Source organism: Belonocnema kinseyi, chromosome 9 (genome assembly GCF_010883055.1).
Source record: "Belonocnema kinseyi isolate 2016_QV_RU_SX_M_011 chromosome 9, B_treatae_v1, whole genome shotgun sequence".
Taxonomy (NCBI): Eukaryota; Metazoa; Arthropoda; class Insecta; order Hymenoptera; family Cynipidae; genus Belonocnema; species Belonocnema kinseyi.
The window spans coordinates 73540392-73561204 of NC_046665.1; the positions used below are offsets into that span (position 1 = coordinate 73540392).

The window sequence follows — 20813 nt, forward strand, 5'->3', positions numbered from 1 at the left end:
AGAGAGAGAGAGAGAGAGAGAGAGAGAGAAAAGTTTTGTTGAGTCAAAGAAACTTTCTTTAAATCAAAGAAATTTTGTTGTTACCTTTTTTTTATTAGATTTAATGACATATTTCGTTAATTTAAACGGAAAATTTATTTAAATTAAAGAAATATTTTGTTCCTTCAAACCGAATATTTCTTTGAATTGAACAAATATTTGATTGCTTCAGATGAAACATTTCTTAAAATCAAAGAAATATGATTTTTTATTTGACCTTGACATTTCTTTAAATAAAATAACTGTTTTGGTTGAAAAAAAGAGAACATAGAATATACTCGTATATCTATGAATATAGATTTCATTTGAATCCAATAAGAATAACCTGAGGAAAAAAGTTTATTTTAATATTTTCTGTGTGCAAATTAATTTTATTCTTCCCTAATTTACAATTCCTTACGAAAATTTAAGGTAAAAGGATAAATTGTGACGAAATTGTGCACAAAAGTGAAAAAATTTACATAAAAACGAGGTTAGGTCATGATGTATAAAAGTATTTATTTACACGGTAGAAAGCTGCTACACTTTCTGCAAATCCCTACGATGCAAGGATGTCGCGCACTTATTAACACACATTTTGGCGATTTAAATTCTTACCAAGAGCCGTACTGCCGTACAAACTAAAAAGATACATGATGATATTGATGTTTCGGTCGACTTTTTCATTACCAAGTTTAAGAGAATGACCCTAAGCGGCAATGTTACTTATGTATCTTTTTAGTATGTACGGCAGCGTAGCTTCCGCCTCTTCGGAAAAATTTGACAACACGTGTTCCGAAAGACACGTTAACGTAAAATAATGAAAGTGATTTGTTCTGCGCAATATCATGGCGCATTGGTAATGTGGATTAAGAAAATCTTTCTTTGATTCAAAGAAATAATTTTCTTCTTTTAAATTACTGACCCTAAAAAAATGATTTCTTTCATTTTTCCTAGTAAATTTTGTTTTAAATCAAACAAATCATTCAAACAAATAATTTATTTAAATTAAAGAAATTACGTGACGTCATTTATTAAAATCATATAAATTTTCTTTTAATATAAAAATATTTTTTCTGTTGAATCAAAAGAACCTAGTCAAAAAAATGTTTTTTTTCAATTTAATAAGAACTTTTTTCTGGGTGTATTTAACAATTGAAGATAATATCATTAACATTTATAAAATTAGGAAAAGCTAAAAGGTATTAAGTCAATCTAAATTTTCATTATAGATTATTAGATGCGCTTTAGTGCAATCTACTGTTTTGCAGAATGTTTATTACATTGATTTATCCACCTTCACAACAACAAAATAATTTACTAAATCGGTTGTAAATTATTCCTTTATTTAATTTTGTTGTACGTATAAAATTATATTGATTGGTCTTAATACTAGTTAGCTTTCCCGGTTTCAATTTCGATTTTTTTTACTTTTATGGTTGTCAACCTACCAGTTTTTTTAATCTGTTCAAACGATTCAATTAATTTCAGAATTTTCATTGCGACCTAATAAACTCAGAGAGAGAGAGAGAGGGGGGGGGGAGGGAGAGAGATGCGGGAAAAATATAATATACATATATCATTGCCCGTGACCTTAAAACGAACTGCAACATGAATAACCTTTGGCAAGCGACGCGTGTTGTTTCATGCAATCCAGTCAATGATCTGTTATTTGTAATTTATTTAGTTGTTGACAGTGTGGTATCAAGTATTTGAATGATGCTAATTTATTTCCACGATTAATTATATGTCGAAAAGCTTCATCATCAAACCGTATGTATAAACCGAAATTACCATTCAGCCGCAGATCGTTTTTCCTGTATTAAATTAAAATATTTGAGAGGAATAATTCCATTCAAAAACAAGGTACGATAAAATCGAAAATTATTGGGGAAATATGAAAAACAATGCGTGTCACGTAATCGCAGTAAATTCATATCCGGATCTTTATAATAATAAATAACTATTTAAAAAATTGTAGCATCAATGAACATTCATGTTTATCAGTACGAACCAATTATATAAACCGGATTAACATTCATCAGCCGCGATAGCTAAGGTCAATAAAAATGATATTACGCAGTTGCCAGAAATTCAAAGAAGTTTAATCGATTCAGATTAACATTACTTCTTAGTACTTTATATAAGACTGATATGTACGTATTTTAAGATTCAAAACTACAATTTATTGTAGCCTCAAATATTATGATGAACCATTACTCACGGGGTCACCATGTTGACTGCATCCGAATTTTTGAATCCTATCATCACGGCTATTGGTGCTGCGACCTGAGATAACAGTAACCGCCAAGCAGGCAACAATACAGAAGAGTACAAACTTCGACATCTCGCTTGCTCGTAATAGTTGAGTGCAAATGGTCCTGAAAACATAAAGAGTGCAATTTCAGAAAAGTATAGCGAGGGAACTTCCTACATCCCCTCCCACATTAAATCCAAGGTGTTACGGGTTTTATATCACGAGAGTCTTGCTATGACAATCTTTGATTTTATTGTTAGCACACTTTCATGTGAATTTTATCGTTCACACTTATTTATGTTTAAATTAAAACTGAGAAGGCAGAATATTTAAAAGGCGCATGAATGTTCCCCAGAGTCTACTTTTCTAAATGTTTATTTGACAGAATAACAATTTACACTACTTTCTATTTTTCTGTTTTTACTCAAACTATTGCCAAACTGTCCATGTATTTCAATAGAAAAATTCGTCTATTATTGAAATTATATCATTCTCAAAAACTGATTTTTAGATTTAAGTATATACTTGACATTTTGTACATTAATACTATTGCAAAAAAACTATTGTACTCGCAAACTTGACAGATTCACTATTTTGTGTATACAAGATGCTTAGGTGTTGTTTCAACATACCCTAAACATTCAAGCAGGGAAATCAATATTTTCTAGAAACTAAAACTAGGGGAGATTTTTGTGTTGAACATAGAAATAACTTGAAGTTTACTGAAGTTGGGACTTGCATTAAAGTTTTTATTCTTGTAGAACTTGAACTTCCATAGAAACTAAAAAGAGTTGCTTTGGAAACTTGAATCAACGCAACATGAAGGTGAATTCACAGACCACAACCGCTTGCAAAGTCGCGTTGGGAAGATAGAAATCGATTTACGGTTATCCACCAATGACTTGAGAAGAACAGTTTTTTTTGTTCTGGTAAAATATAAAAAACTTTCTCCTAATTTTTATTTTTTAAGATTATCATATCATTTTCATTTGGCATAATTTATAAATTAAAATTAAGTTAGGGATTAAAAGTACTAAAACCATGTAGTCAACAATAAAACACAAACCTGCAAATAATATTTATCAAGTCATTCTATCTATTCTTATTGCGATATTATTTAAAAAATTTATTCTCTTAATTAAATTATATCTTATACGAATATATTTAATAAATTATTAAACAAATATATAAAAATAAAAATAAATAAATATATTATATCTTATATAAATATAAAATATATAAAGCACATGTAAGCTTTAAAATAAATCTTGTGTTATAAACTAGATAAAATGTCCAAGTGAGCAAGGATAATAATAGGTTATTTAGAAAAAGTCTCTATTAAAATTGAGTTCCTTTAGAGATCCAATTGAAGGCTCCTTTTTAAAAAATCTTCGTTTTGGGTTCTTTTTTGGCAAGAAAGTTTCTTTTTGTTGCAGCTGCTTAGGAACCAAAAATTAATTTTGATAAAAACCCCAGTATTTTATGTGGTATATTGGGACGAAAAGTAACTTTAAAATTTTGCAGGATGCGGTTTCTCCCGAGAAAAGTTTTAACATTTTTATTAAAGTTCGTTTTGACATCTTTAAAACATTAAAACAAGATATACGACATTTCCAACCAAAAAAACCCGCAGGAATTTTTTTACTATTAGAGTTGAAAATCAATTCACGATAAATGTGAGAACAAGAGATTTTTCGTATATATGTACTATTGCGTTTGTAAATAAATTCTGAAAATACAGCCTCTTAAAAATATTAAATAGTCATGTTTCAATTGGACCTTAATTAACTGTAGCTAATGTTAAAACAGCCCCCAGAATAAACTGAACTAATTTTTTGTCAGGACGTGTTCCTCAAATTAATTTCGAATTAATTTCCAACTTCAATGGTAACTATAATTTAAAGAAAAATTAAATGAATTTGAAATGAAATCAAATTTTGAAATGTCGATTTTTTATTTTTTATTTTTAATAGATGTTAAAACAGCTTAAAAAATAAATTCAAACGCTTATCAAACTAAAAGTTTTTGAGAAAGATAACATTTCAGTAATAGAAGAATTTTTCTATTGAAATTAATATGTGTACAAATTTCAATTTTTGCATTGTTTAAAAGTGCCTGCGATTTTCAGCAAAATTCTGCCTTATTTATTTTTTCTTATATATACTTTATTTCTCCTAAACAATGCAAGATATCACAAACAGCGCCGGATTAACATTTTTTGGGACCTGGGGCTAAACCTCGAAGGGGCCCTCTTAAGGGCAGAGAAAATCCCAATTTTGCTGTAACGTACGTAATTTTCTGGGTCAGGGGCCCCTTGGTCCCCTGGAGCTTGGGGCACTAGCCTTACCGTGCCCCTTGGTAAATCCGGCGCTGATCACAAAAGAGTAAGCGATATTTTTTTGTAATTTTTCCTCTAACATGTATCCAAAAACGAAACTCAAGAGACACGTAATAAATTTAACCATCTATTTCTTCACAAGAAATTTTTTAATCAATTGAAAGAAAAATAATTTTCAACTCGTATAAAAAATTGCATTCTCATTGGCAAGGAGCTGCATTTTTGGCAAAAAATTCCTGTACATTTTTCAGATTTCCCAGGTAATTTGCGAATGATTGCGTGACAAATGAAAAAATTGTATTATACTGTGAAACACGCGTTCGTTTATTTCCCTTATAAAATAATACATCCAAATGCTATTTTTATTTTTGCGAAACATCATTTGTCATAATTTTCATTTGTCACATCTAGTCTTAAAATAATAGGCAAATATAAATGAGACCCATGTTAATTGTAAAAAATAAAATTTCTGCGTTGCACTAATTCAGAAAAATTAAGATCAAAACAAATGGTAATTCGGAAACATGAAAATTAGAAAAAAAACTGTTCAAAAAATTAAGATATTGACAAGCTGTAATTCAGGAAAATAACACTTACCTCCAATAATGATATGGGGCAAATGTTAATGCGGAGAAAGAAAAAATATGCCCAACGGCAATTCAGCAGAATAGAAATTAGGGCATACTGTTATTAGGTCAAATTAATTTTAATAAAATGAACATTAAGAACAGTAGAACGAGGGAAAAGTTCATCTGCCTCAAGATTATAATATCTTGAAGAAATAAACAAGTTTGAAGAATTAAAAATAGAAGTATCCAAATATAAAAATGCCAATGTTGAATCTTGCATATTTAAAGCCATTTCGAGTTGAAAGTATAAGACATCAACTTTTTAAGACATTAAAATAACGGAAATAGAATTCAGATTTACATTGGAGGTAAAATAAATTGTGACAGCTTTCAGATATTCAATTCCAAAAGTAGCCCTCTCATTTACTTTTGTAAACTTCGTACAAGTTCCTTTGTTTTTCGTAAAAGGTTGAACAGGAACAGGAAATTCCCATTTGTATCGTGATGTAATCACATTGGTCTCTTTTATCTTCAGCTAAAGTAATTAACAAGTGTTTGTGAGTGACTCAGAATTTTATCCATCTCGAGCGATTGAAAACCAGTCATTTTATTCAATGCTGCTGGTCAAGGGCGTCATCGTAAGGCTACATTATGCTTTTCGAGGAACCTGCTCTGCGTACGTGATTGCGACTTGAAAATACTTAGATCCATAAAATTGTGATGATTTTATTGCTCACACGACTTTGTTTGTCTGAGTATATTTAAATTTTAGCTTGAATTTTATTAACATTTTAATAATATTCAGTAAAAGTTATACTAGACTTGAAAATAACCTTATATTGTAAAGGATTTTAGCAGGGTTTTCATAAGGATTATTTCATGAATGATAGCATGCAGTTTTATGATCTTGAATAAAATTAACTTGTTTAGAAAAAGAATATTGAATGTACTGAATCAGAAAATGAAGTCAGTTCTCCACACACTATCTCCTTTGCGGAACAGTTTACTGAAAATAGAAGAGGATAATTAATCACGAGAATTAAACTCCGGTCAACAAAACCATTATTTATAAATAACTTTGTTTTTATATTTTCAAATTATACCCAAATTTGAATTTTAGAATTTTTAGATGATACACAAATACGGATTTTTTTATGAGAAAAATACAGCGAATTTACATTGACGCTTATTATGTACCCAATTCGCCGCTTTCTTAGCCACTGTTCTTTATTACAAGATAATAAAATTTTATTGGGTTGTAAACTGATAAAAATAGAATCTGAATTGGAATTTTCGGTAATCATTCAGTCACAACTAAGCCTTCTGTATGCACTAAGAGGTATCAGAGATACATTTGGTTCAAAGGTCAAAAAAGTCCTTTGATTATGAATATCTCGGTTATTTTTTCGAAATCGTGATTAGTTTTTGTTTACAAATTTTTCTTTAAAGATTTGATTATATAGTACTGACGTAAATTTCTAAACCCATTCGAATATAAACCGATACCTCTAATTGTTGCTAAAAAATGTCTATCTATAGGAGAAAATCGTCAATTTTTATTTGTTAATCAATAATCATCGAGGCTAAACAGTGTCTTAATTTTCACTGAAAATCTTACAAAAACTATACAGATCATTAACAACATTATTTTTTTCATAAACTCTCTTGTTTTACTGTTTATAGCAATTGTTATGAATAAAAACCCTCAATAATTATTAGAATGTATTTTTTAAGCATTTTTGTCAGTATTTAGCACAACATACAACTTTTTACTCTTTTGATATTTTCTCTTACGACGAGCCATTAAATATTTGAGGCTTTATAAATAGTATATTTTTTATAAACATAAGCTCCCCTAAAAGCCATAGTTTTCAATTTTTTGCTACAACTATTGTTATTAACAAAAACTTTGAAATAATAGGATTGATTTCTTTTTGTTAAATTTTGTTGTTCAACTTCAGCAAAAAATAAAACTTATAACTCTCTTCACATTATCTTATATGAAGAGCCTTTATTTATTAATAGCCCTATGCAATATCTTTTAATAAATCTACGTTCCCCTGATAGACACATTTTTTAAGTTATTTGCAATAAGCTGTTTCTACTACGTTACTGTGACCTTAAACAATACAATTATATTAGTTAGCACTTTGAATACCAGATCCTTATTGTTATTATTGTTTTTAATGCGAGGAGCCATTGTTCATTCATAGCCACATTAACAATATATTTTTTATAAATATACGCTACCCTGCAAGCCACCATGAATTGTTTATGTCTATGAAGAAATAATAGTTCGTTATACAAGAAAATGTGAAGCAAGTAAAAAGATTTCTTGTGCGGAAAATATGAAAAACAGATTTTAAAAAATAGACAATTGATGAGGTTTTTTTAATAATAACAATAGACATAAACAATGAGCAGCAGGTATTTAAAATTCTCCCCAAGATCATGATGCTGTTCACGGTAAAAGTAACGTTACAAAAAAAAAATTATCCAGAGTAACTTCAAAACTGAGGCTTGTAGGGTAGCGCATTTAAAAAAATATATTGTTTATACGACTTTAAATAAATAATGGGTGGTTATACGAGAAAATATCAAGAAAGTAACCAGATTTATTTCGCATCAATAATAATCAACAAAATTACAAAAAAAATATAATGCGCACGGTAAAAGTAATATAACAAAAAAAAGTTTTTGAAAACAAATTCAAAATTCTGGCTTTAAGAAAGTCTATGTTAATAAAAAATACATCATTAATAAATCTGTGAATAAATAATGGCTCATTGTGCGATAAAATGTTAAGAGAGACCAAATTTGATTCTATGCTAAAGATTGACCAAAAAAAATGTACGTCAATTTTGTTTATTGTTATATTTTATTAATACATTTTTAATCCTTAAAAATAATTAACCAAGAGCGTTTATGAACAGTGTTATTGATAGCAGGTATGTGTTTTGCAACAGTGTTAGTGAAAAAGACGAGACCATTCGGCCTTCATATTTTTGATTAACAAATGACAAGTCTTCGCAATTTCGGCTTTAAAATAAATATTTTCTAATACAAATTATTGAGATAAGCTTTATTTTTGTCGAAAAATTTATTTTTTCTTTCAAGAGATCCAGCCTCGAAGTAGGAAAAGGAAAAGTTAAACATTTTTTCTGATTAATAGATTTTGAGATACATTTGTGCAAAAAATGTTAATTTTGTTTTAAACATTTATTTGAAAACGATTTCGAAAAAAATAACCAAGATATTCGTAAACAGGGGACTTTTTAAAAACTTGTAATCAAACTGTACCTCTGGGAACTCTTAATGCTTGCAGTAGTATTAGTGCCTACTAAATTAAGTATCGGGATATGCACGATGAAAATGAACTATGAGATTACATATAACGATAAATCGTGACACGCCAAGTTCAAAGAAATACACTTGATGGATGAATATTGATTACTCACTATTCACGTGAAGCTTTCACTCGATTTGTTCGATATCCCCGGTAGTTCGGAACAGACTGACTGACTTCTCTTGGTATATCATGCTTATATATATAATGCTGCTATAGTTCGTTTACACTCATCTGAGTAAATCTTTTTCTGCATAAGTATACGTGATATATGCATGACGTACTCATCGCAGAGTCACTTTTGCCTTCTTCGTAGATGTACTTAGAACGATAAATAAACTTTATTTGAAATAATACTTCCATGTGCCCCAGGCTGAAAATTGATCAACAGCTTATACAGAATTTTTTCCACTATACATAATATTTCCATCTGACACGTTAGGGACCGTGCATAAATCACGGTTTCAACTTATACAAGAATTACAGAAGTAAATTCAGAACAAAATAATTTTAACACAACATATTAAAGTAAAGAACATAATTTCATAATTGATGAAATAATCATTGAATGCAGTGTATTCTCAAAAACGGTTTCTTTTTAAGAAATGTATCAAAAAACATTTTCTTTTAATTGAATTATAGCAGTAATGTTATAATAAATTGATATCAGTTATATAATAGGTACAATTATAATTTTTTTAATGCGTAAATAATAATGAATCCTAGCGTCTTAATTATTTAAAATAATAGACCATAATACACTGGGAATCTCATTTAAGTGCGGTTTCCGAAATGCTCCTAAATGTCCTTGACTTGAAACGAACACAATGTCGCTAGCTCAGAATGGAAGCAATCAGTAGCGTGTGAACGATTTCCTAATATCACGCAATACACGCGCGTGAGTACTCGCGTACTGTCCCTCTGTCGCTACGGTGCTTGTGTTTCAAGCGTAATTAAGCAACCCTGTCTTGCCCCCGCGGGCCACAAAACCACCGTAGCAGCTATTGAGGCTCCGGATGGAAAAAGGAGGTATAGAATTCCGTTGCTGTAGTGGGGAGGCCCCTGTGCAGTTGAGAATAAAGTTGCAAATTTTATTTGTTTAAATACCTACCTGCATTGTAAATTTAATTATGCATGTTTTTCTCGCAATAGAAAAAGTTTTAACTTTTTTAGTTTCTGAATTATTGATAAAAAACTGTTTTTTCATCTCTTTAAAATATTTCGAATTTTTCACTTCAACTTGCGACGAAGTCGGAACTTTTTTAAATTTCTTAACAAAAAATTTAGAAGTATGCACTGCTACCTTCTGCGACCGATGACGTTGGCTAAAGTTCAAAATGTTGGTTAGCATATAAGTTAATTATTTTTTTCTGATGCGTTGCGCACTTCGTGCACAAACAATTTCGATCGTTTCGGGAGTCGAGCGATTGTGGAGTAATCGAAAACTGTCAGTGAGAAAGTTTTTCAGAAAGGTTCAAAGAAGTTTTCTGAAAAGATTTAGCTCAATATTTAAAATAGTATTTATCAAACTCTTGATGTTTGCATTTTCCAGGGAGTTCGTTGCAACTCCGTAGCAGAGGCCAGTCAGACACAGAGAATTTTTATTTAATCCTAGGTGGTACAGGGTGAATTTCACTAACGCAGTGGTCCAGGTGGCACTTCTAAGTTCGCTAAATTTTTGTCAACATTATTACGTTCTCATCATAATGAGAAGGTATTGGTTTTATGTAAAATTTCACTTTGTCGGTTTTCATCAAATCTCCACGTTTGAGGCCCCCGGAGTCAGAAAAAACGATCTTGACGAAGGTGTCTGTCTGTAATTTGTAGTCTGTATCCTGTAAGCACGATAACTGTCGAAAGATTGATCAGATTGGATTCTGCTCTGGCAAACTTGTTGAAGACATAAAAGGAAAGAACGAGCTCGTAAATTAGCTATTTTGGATGAAAATTCAAAAAGTGAGCACATTTTAAAAATGTTGAAGCCATTTTTTTCAAGATTTAAAAATTCTATGTACGGTGATTTATAGTACTCGGAAACTTAAACCATTTATCCCAATGAGTTTTTTTGATAAAAAGAAAATTATAGAGTTATAGCATTTTCAAAAAAAAAAAAAAAAAAAAAAAAAACTTAACTGAACATTTTATACCAAAAAACGCATGATATGAAAAAAAGTCAAGAGAAGAAAAACGTTTATTTTTGAACGTTCTAAAAGATTGTCATAACAATTTTTTCAATTTTGTCGAAAAATGGAAAAATCAAATTTTTATCGTACAAAAGAAATAAAAATTCAAGAATTCCATTTTGGGACCCGTTCATTTTTCGGAACGGTAAAAATTAAGAAAGGTAAAATTTCAGAATAGGTTATAATACATAATGGTAAAACTTAGGAATAGCAAAAAGTAGGAAAGAGCAATAAGTCGGAAATCTAAAACTCTGAAAGGTATTTCTTCGGAAACCAAAGAAGCGGAATGGGTGAAAATTCAAAAGCGTTAAAATTAGGAAGGTGAAAAATTAGGAATATTTAAATATACGGAGAGGAAAAATTCGGAAAGTACAAAAATTCGGAATTGTTAATAAATATACCTATTAGCAGGTGTATAATTGTTTATTTATGGTAGCAAACAAATGTTTATCGTAGTGAATTTAAATATCATATCATAATAAATTTATGTTGTACATTGAAAATTGTTTTTGAATTATATAATGATAAAAAATAATTATTTTTCGTGAAAATTTTAAAGTGATGTATATCATAAATTTAGTATGATATGCTATTCAAATTTACTGTGATAAATATGTGCATGCTACCATAAATAAAAAAAACTATAGACCTGCTAATAGCAAGATTTATTTACTATTCCGAATTTTTCCTCTCCATATTTTTACTTATTCCTAATTGTTCACCCTCCTAATTTTAACGTTTCCGAATTTTTACCCATTCCGCTTCTTTGGTTTCCGAATAAATACTACTCAGAGTTTTGGATTTCTGATTTATTCCTTTTTCCGAATTTCTGGTATTCCTAAATTTTACCATTATCTATTATAACCCATTCTGAAATTACACCTTTCTTAAATTTTATCCGTTCCGAAAAATGAACGGGTCCCTCCATTTTGAGGTCAAACTATGCAAGATACGAAAAAAATTAATCATCTCAAATTGTGCGCCCTGAAAGGGTCTACAAATTTGTCATAAATTGCTTTTCGATAGGATGTGTAGTTTTTGTTTTTGTCGTAAAAAAGAACAAAAAATTTTTTTTTGAACTAGCGACACAAGCTACGGAAAAAAAAATAGACAAAACTTGTTTATCCAAAAAAGAGTTAAAGATTTTTAATACAGTGAAACTCTTCAATAACCCTTCATTCTATACCCCTTCTGAGAATTGACGCCGCGCGGCAAGTACGTGTAAAAGGAGCTTCACGGTGTGCGTGGCGTATGCAGTTGTCACTCAGGCGAGCATTCATGCGTGGACAAACAAAAGCTAAGCGGGCTATCATGAGTTATTTCCCACTCACCGTCAGCCCCAAAATCGCCGCTATAGAAGAGTTTCAATGTAATTATGATTTGATTTGATATGCAGTTTTTGCGCAGGGCGCAACGATGAATGTGAGAATAACTAAAAAATAAATATTTGATTAAAAAATGAATTTTATGAAAAAACACTTCACACGTTTATAGTACTCAAAACAAAACTTTAAAAAGAAAAAACTTCGTAGCCGTGGCTGAAAAAAGTATTATTAATTAAATGACTAAAAATTGAGGAATTTCAGGGAGATTCAGAGATATTCAGGAAAGCAAAATTACTAATAAAAACAAGTTTTTTTAGTTTAAAAATGTTATAATACAGAATATGGATCTAATAATATAATTTCTGTATTTCTTTACATATAAACATACAAAAAATAATAAGAAACGCGATAAAAAAAGATTTCCAAATTGACCAAAAACTAACTCCATGGCCCAGGATACACTGTCCATTTCTTCTTGTTGCTAGACTCACACAAACAAACTGACATTGACGTTCTTCAGACAGCGGGAGGTTAAATGATATGAGTATTGATAATTTAGAATCACTTGTGTTAAATTTTTGGTATCATTAAAATAAAAATATATAACAAATAAATTTTATAAGATAAATAAAATAACAAAGTTAAAGTTGAAGTGCTAAATTTTGTACAGATTTTGATTGTTAAATATTAATGATTTAATTTAACACATAAAATACGAGAGTTGTAATTTTTACTGAGAAAATAATTTGAGGTCAATTTACTGGTTCTTTGAACCAGAACTTTTTAGTAAAAGCTCATTATTATCTCTTTAAAACAATAGCAGATTTATTCTAAAAAACTTTGTGACAGTGGGCACGCGGGATACAAGAAAGAAAACATGTACAGATTCTTTATTTTTAAAAGTGTTATTTAGCTCATGTCTCTAGACGTGGGTACGTTTAAATACAGTGAAACCTCGGTACTGTGCCAATTTTGGGCCTTGCGGTGGGTGGGAATATAACCGACTGAGTACGCTCCGGATGCAAAAAGTCAGGGCTGTATGAACCATTTCCGGTGGATTTTACTCCTTGGTAAAAAATATTTCGCCCCCGCAACTAAACTCTTCTGAGACAGCAGTATATAAAAAAACATGACTATTTTCGGGAAACACTGGACGTCAAAACTTCAAGTGGGGAAGCCGGAAGCACGCAATTCTACGTAATCGCGCATGTGACGCAGTTTCATAATCAGAGGTACGAAGAGATGATTTAACAGAAAATCACTTACTTTTATAAATATTAGACTGTCCAAGATATGACAGTTTGCGATTTAAAACACTACAGTGGGACATCGACGTCTGACCTGATTGGACCTCTCTTCCTAATCTCTCTATTTCTCTCTCACCTCTCTTTCCCTCTATCACTATCTATTCTTTGTCGAAGCGTAAAGCCTATTAGGTATCAACGACAGCGCCACTAATTCAGAAGTAATTTGAATTGTAATGAAATATTAACAAGTAATCTTGTAGCAAATAATTAATTTTAAACCGTATTATTAAATTTGTGATCAAAATGAATTGATATACACTGCTATTTTTCATGAACATTGCTCCTATAACTAATTCTCGACGTGAGGTCATCGTGCTAATTCGCCTATGTCTCCCGCTTCGAATGAACTGTCGGTGCTTCGTGACGCACTTACACTTGTAGGCCGTTTGGTTACGGCCTCTAATGCCAAGTCGCTCCTATTTAGCCACGCCTAGTTTGGAGTTTCACTATAGTTGCATTTGAACTTAAAATGATCATTTTTCAAACAAAAAACGGAATAGTTATATTTTTAGCCGTAGAGGTGAAACTTTCAATTACAACAAAATGAATTTTTAACATTGAAGTTAAACTTTCAACCAAGTAGATCAAGTTTTTACCGAAAAAGATAACTTTTTAACAAAATAATTGTATTTTCCGCAAAATAATTAAATGTTCAACCAAATAGTAGAATTTTGATCCAACCAAGATGAGTTACGAATTCCGAATTACTCCGAGAATTCCGAGGTTACTGAATTAAAAAGTTTCGGCTTTATGGCAAATATATTTTGAAAATGAATTTTTATTTAAATTAGGCACTCACTTAGATTTCTGTATATATTTATAAATATCTTGAAGCATGATTTTTAATATTTATATTTCTTCTACTAAATGTAAATTTAACACTAATTATTAGAAAGTATATCAAATAATAATGGTATAATTCAGCAGGGAGTGATTTGATATGAATTAAATTACGATAATACTTAATAATATTTTTTGACGGTATTCTTCATAAATATCGTGACTTTTTCCCGGGGTTTCATCGCACAGAGAGTTCCGTTCTCTCTAAATATGAATTAGTCAAAAATTCACTAACTGAAATAGTAGTTAGTACTGATTAATCAGTGATTAATCAGTTCAGTAACACCAGAGTAAATCATGTGAAACATAAGCTCTTAATTTTTAAGTTAAGCGTTGTTGTTACTCTTTTACTTACTTAACGGGTTTGCACATGACAGTCCAATATTGAATTGAAAGTAGCATGTGAGGTTGTTTTTTATTTAAATGAATCGGAACTTTTTACATTTTTTAATATTTGATCATATTTATGGGTTTTTATTTATGGTTTTTTTTCTATGATTCTTTGATTGACTGTAATAAAATATTATTTTATTATGATTGCTAAATTGACATGGTGCAGTGCTGCCAACCCTCAAAAGTGGTTTTTTCACTGAATCAATAAGTAGCCTTTCACTGATTGGCAGGGACCCATATCTAGCTATTTGAATCCGTGAAATTTCACTGACAATCAGTGAAATTTCACTGATTTAGATTTAGAGAGTTAACTGAATGAATGGTCTTCTTTAAAAACAGGGCAACGTAAGACAAAACTTTTTCTGTGTTGTATTAAATTGGGGGTACGTTGGGGTGATTCAAATTTATTCATAAAAATAAGCTTTTGCTATTTTCTTGATCGATCACCCCCAATTTGTTCATTTTACGGAAAAAGAAATTCCATGCATTTTTTTCTAAATTGGTCAACATTAACCCGTGCTCCGTGAGTTTGCAATTTATATTAAATTTAAAATAGGAAAAACTTGCTTTCCGAAAGATTGAAATAAATAAGTACCTGTGATTCACTTTTTGTAAGTTAAAGTTGATTTATCTAGTAAGGAATTTGCAAGGAATAATTTCAACACAATAGCAGTTAATTTTGACTACTTTTCACTTTTTTTGCTTTTTTAAGGTCCGGGGGGCACGCCCTGGTTGATCGATTTGCAAAAATACTAAAAAATAAAAGATTATATTTTTGGAAAACCGACTTGAGATACACAAAAAAAAGAGTAGACACAAGTTCTACACCAAAAAAAAAGAAAAATATTTACAAATGCTTTCTTAATCATTTTTTGACAGAATGCGTAGTTTTTGTTTTAATCGTAAAAATACATTTAATATAAAAAACAAAATTTTTGGATAAGTTTTTGGAAAAAATGACACAAAATAGAATACAATTTTAAGTAACGATATTATTCGCGTATATTATATTTAAAAATATTCTTTGAACTATTTTACGCTAGAACGCATATTGTATGTTTTAATCGTGAAAAATAACAATGACAATAAATAAACCAGATTTTTCTAAAAACGATACAAGATTCAATAACACGTTTGATAACAAAATTATTGCTCTAAATTAGATCTACAAATTTTCCTTCGATCATTTTTTAATAGGACACGTACATTCATTGTTTATTTATAAAAACATAACAATGGAAATACGTCTGCTTCATATTCAATTATTGTTGATGGCTTTTATTTCATTTGCCGAACTTTCAAAATTATATGTATCCATATCATATGGAATGAAATTTCAAAATGAAATTTCTGTGGTATGTTGCAAGCTTATAATGACGATTAATAAATTGATGATAAGGGATAAGTATTGGTAATTGATAAAAAGAAATAAGAAATCTAAATTGAAGATTGTCACGTGTACTGAATGACCGCAAATAAGATTGTAAATGTTTAACTGGGTGTTTTGCTGTCTATCGGTATAAATAGTAGCCCAATCACAATTAAGAGATCAGTTTATTTTCTGACCAGCAATCTAATATCACAGGTTCGTAAAAGTGGCCTTATTGTTTAACCTAGTTACTCTCTTTGTCTTGAAATGTAAATCTTTACATGTTAATGTTAAGCATTGAACATTGATTCCCGTTTTACCAAAATAAATTTCAAGAATACCAAAATTATGGAGGTAGAATGACATCATTTGAAATAGTTTTACTGATCAATTATTCCCTGTAGCTTACAAAGAATCTCAATTAGAGCGCCAACAAAAATATTTTTTATATGAAAAGTTGAAAGTAATTACTTTCAGTGGAGGGAACGTACGCGTGTAGAAAAAAATAATAAAGCTATAACGCATAATCAAGTTACACATGGTATCATTTTCATTCGTTTCACAGGGCTTAGACAAACCTAGATTCAAAAGTTGCCGTAAATATTCATGAAATAAAAAAATAAATAAAGAGAAACTATATGAAAATACTTTGCAATACTATTTTTTCCTTATAAAGCAACAATTTTCAGTTTAGTGTTTATGCAGATTTCGAAGATTTTAGTTGAATATGATTTCATTTTTTCTTATAATTTTTTAAAATGTGAAATTAACCATACCAGAACTAACATATCATAGTCCTACGAACATTGTACAATTGCCAGAAATTGATAAGAAAATTTGTACTTTTTTCAGAAATATAAATATTTTTGTATTTCTGCTAAATAGAATGGCAAAAATATTATTACTGCTTTGTCTTGCCTTTATTGTTGCTACCACTGTAGCAGGAGAAGAAAATGAACAGAAACCCCTATGTTCCCCTTTATTCGGTTATGTAAGTTTTTAATTTAATTTTATTTTTAATGTTATTATATATCAATTATCGAAAATATTATTTTTGTATAATTATAATGTTTTAGTGCCAATCATCATTTGGACCGTTTGGCTGTTGTCGTAACTTAATATGTCTGGGTTACGCTGCAAAGTGTATAGCACTTTCACCCGGACAGTTAATTCCAGGAGATAGTAGGCCTGTAAGCCCGGATTTACATGATTAAATAATAAATAATATTTTTCATATCAGTTTTATATTTGCACGTGGAAAAAATAAGGTAGTAGCTCTGCATATGGATCATGTTCTTTTTTATTGATTTTGATATTTCAACTTTTGGTGATAAAATTAAAAAACAAAAAACAATTTTTATTTTTTATGTTCAGTTTTTGACCAGGGGAATGTAAAAATAATTTTGATGTTACTTTTTTTGTCTACATGGTCTCTACACGGACTTACCAGAACTGGATTGAATATTGAATTTAGCAGTCGAAATGTAGTTCGAATTTCTTCAAACCTTTAGCGATTTAGATTTATCATCAAAAAATAAAAATGTAATATTTATCTGCACAATTATCATCCTCAAAAGTTAAAGTAATGTTATTCCCAAAGTGCGTAATGCTCTTGAGTCACCTTTTTAAATCACATTAGTTTCTTAGATATACATCATCAATTAGCAAAAAAAAACTTATATTCCTATTTAAGATGGTATTAAATATCAAAGTTTATTTTTTATTCTTTAGATTAAGAAATTAAGCAATTTGAATCTTACCACTATTGATAACAGCTTTTTAGAGCTCGATCTATAATAGTATTAATAACATTGCATTATCTTCAAAGCGAAATAAAAACTCAATTGAGCCAGACATCACTGTCTTTATACATATTAAACCATTTCCCAAAATTTCAGCACAATATATTCATTTTTCGAATTGCAAGGCTCCCGAATATAATAACATGTAATAATTGTTCACGTGGTAGACTATGGTAACTTTCGATGACCTCATATATTTTATATAAATTTCGTCTTCAGTTTGATATTTTATTTCGTTTCACAGTGAATTATGTCCAGAAAATAATTATTGTAATTTTTATTTGCGTATGACTTCATTCAAAAATCAAAATTATAATAATTACTTTCTGGATATGGGTATAGGAATATTATTCCTGAAATAAAGAAGGATTTAATGCGCCGTGAAACTATAAATGAAATATTAAATTCAAGATGAAATTTTGATAAGGTATATGAGATCACATGCAGAATGATAATACATACTTTCTGGGATCGCAATAGAATTTTTTTTATGTAATAAAACAGCATTTAATATGCGTGGTGAAACTAAATATGAAATTAAGAACGAAATTTGCACAAGATATATATGAGGTCATCGAAAGTAAAAGTTCATGGAAAATATATTTTTTAAATTCACAGTTACATCACATTATTTCAAAAATCCATAATTATTGAAGTAATATCAAATGCGTGGTCTTTATATAAAGACCATGTTTACGTTGACCAAAATTCGATTACGTAACATGGGGAAAATGCAAATGATGGTTAGGTTCGCCGAAATTGGGTGATTGAAGCGCAAATATTTTCGGTCTGCCTATATACTTCGTTTTAACAATTCTAAGACACAAGATAATGAATCTTTTCACAAATTTCAGAAATCTTTTAAGGAACACCTTATATTTATTTATGTCATGTTAGACATATTACGGGAAAATCAGAAAGGTCAGATGACTTATTTTGTAAAATTGTAATTTCTCGCCTCTTGATGTTAATTCGAAGAAGAGTGTCAATTCCAGTTAACTGACTTTCCTAGTACCTTATCAGAACCATATTATCTATTGCGGATGCAGTGATTCATAAAAAATGAACATAATTTATGACATGTTAACTAATGCTAAATAATTCTTGCAGAAATTTGGAATAGCTATGTATTATCTGGTTACTTAGAGGGCTATTAGCCCTAGGTTTTTTTTGCAATAAATACAAATACAAAATACTAATACAGTGAAACAAAATATTAACATGTTTTGTCTTGTAGAAATATGTCACATAAATTTAAAAATACTGAAGTACAAATATAAGTCGTTTTCCAATTGTTGGAAAACATTTTTATACAATATTTAATATAAATAATCTTAAAATTCTGAACTTCCGACATTAAATTATATAAATTTTGTAAATATGTGTGAAAAAATTAAATTGTTGCTCAATCTTGAGAAAATGGACTAATGGGTCTCTTATCTTGGCCTGGGATGATTAGTCCACCCTTTTGGATGCACTTTGCTCTATAACCTATGCACACTAAGTGGCGGCAACATTGAGACGAGTCTGTACACTGCAAACGGAAACAAAATGAAATAAAAAATTTTAAGAATAATTTCAAAATGGAGATTAAGTAAATAGAAATAAAGTTTAAATTATCTTCGCGCTTTTCTGAAAGTCATATCGAAGATATGTATATACAAACACACAGTCACATCCGCCCCCCACCCCCACACACAAATTGTTGTTATTAAATTATTAAATTTTTTAGAGTATACATAAAAGGTACTTTTGTTTGTGATATCTCAGTATGATAAAGCAGACTTAAAAATTGCATATTTGAATCATTGGTAGGGAATGTTTAAAAAATCATTATATTAGTTTATATTCTCACTCTTTATGAAAACATAATTAAGTATTATAGTAACAAATATAAAAGTTCTTTCTCTATACATTATTTTATTATTGTTTTGTTTGTTATTATTTTATTATTATTACAGTATTTTACCTAGATAAATTTAATTTATTAGCTACTTATACATTTTAAGAAAATTATGTTAAACTTATACATTATATATGTTTTAATCATTAATTTTATTTCCATTAAAAGCTTCAGAACTTACGTGGCCATGCATAGGACTGCATAGTTCAGGTTTCCTGTTATCCTGTGCTGCGACCAAGATTACAGCAAATAATGCGATGTAGAAAGATAAGAAAAGTTTGGCCATTATTCCTTGATTTGTGTTAAACTTACAGATTTAAGTAGATGTCTAGAAATAAATATAAATGTATGTTGTTAGTTGTTTATTTGATAACACACTTTCTCTGTCTAAATAATTACCAAGTGGATAAATATTCACGGCTATGATAATCTTCAAATCCAAAAATCTTTTACTCAACCTATCATAAATTATACTACACCCTAAATTAGAAGAGTAAAAATATAAAAAATGGCAATTGTTACATTTGATGACTTCCGAATTTTAGAGTAAATAGATTGAAAACTTTTACACAACCTTTTTTCTAGTACAAAAGTAAAATATCAGTTGGGGGAGACAAGAATGTTTTGCATTTTTTTCCAAACAACACAAAAATAATTAAACCCTTTTTTCAAAAAAAAAAAAGTTGAAAAAATGTGTAAAGCTTTTTCTATAGTAAGTGTGTGTGAGGTTCACAGTAGCGAAACGTTGGAGGAAAGCACCCGGCGTGAAGGCACTCCGTATTTTTTTAAAGGCCGTAACTGATTTTGTCAAACGTTTTAGTTTTTTCAAAAAATTATAATACTTTATATTTGATTTTATAAATTTGTATCATATATTTTTTATCGGCAAATCAAGTTTCAGAACGAAATAATGTATGAAGAAATGCATTACATTGAAAGAAATGTGATTCGATCAAGGATTATATTTAATTAATTTAATTTAATTAATTTAATTAATTTTAAATGTTAATACTCTTTTTTGTCCAAGCTAGAAAAGGGAAGGGGAAGTTCTATCACAAGCACCCCTTTCTTTCTCATAATCAATTTTATAAATTTTGTACAAAAACATTTTTTTTTTTCAAAAAATAGAAAAACAGTAAACAAATTTTTACTTATATAATTAA

At 29.5% G+C, this 20813-nt stretch overlaps 2 protein-coding genes across 4 annotated transcripts in view; one reads left to right on the forward strand and one right to left on the reverse strand.

Annotated features, from left to right (window-relative positions):
- Nucleotides 1-8767, reverse strand: part of LOC117180891 (omega-conotoxin-like protein 1) — a 9810-nt gene extending 1043 nt beyond the window's left edge. The window contains exons 1-2 of the mRNA XM_033373474.1: nucleotides 8641-8767; nucleotides 2243-2399 (exon numbers count right to left, since the gene is read on the reverse strand). Coding sequence (XP_033229365.1) covers nucleotides 2243-2365 — 123 coding nt within the window. The 5' untranslated portion in view covers nucleotides 2366-2399; nucleotides 8641-8767. The remainder of the gene's footprint in view (nucleotides 1-2242; nucleotides 2400-8640) is intronic.
- LOC117180890 overlaps nucleotides 1-20235 on the forward strand; it is a 27595-nt gene extending 7360 nt beyond the window's left edge. Inside the window, exons 1-4 of one of the 3 annotated variants that reach the window (XM_033373473.1) lie at nucleotides 16091-16161; nucleotides 16798-16936; nucleotides 17022-17135; nucleotides 19819-20235. In XM_033373473.1, coding sequence (XP_033229364.1) covers nucleotides 16832-16936; nucleotides 17022-17135; nucleotides 19819-19845 — 246 coding nt within the window. In that variant the 5' untranslated portion in view covers nucleotides 16091-16161; nucleotides 16798-16831 and the 3' untranslated portion in view covers nucleotides 19846-20235. Of the gene's footprint in view, nucleotides 1-16090; nucleotides 16162-16797; nucleotides 16937-17021; nucleotides 17136-17395; nucleotides 17989-19818 lie in introns of those variants that run through there. The other 2 variants (XM_033373471.1, XM_033373472.1) reach the window with 2 other exon arrangements.
- Nucleotides 20236-20813: the final 578 nt, after the last annotated feature.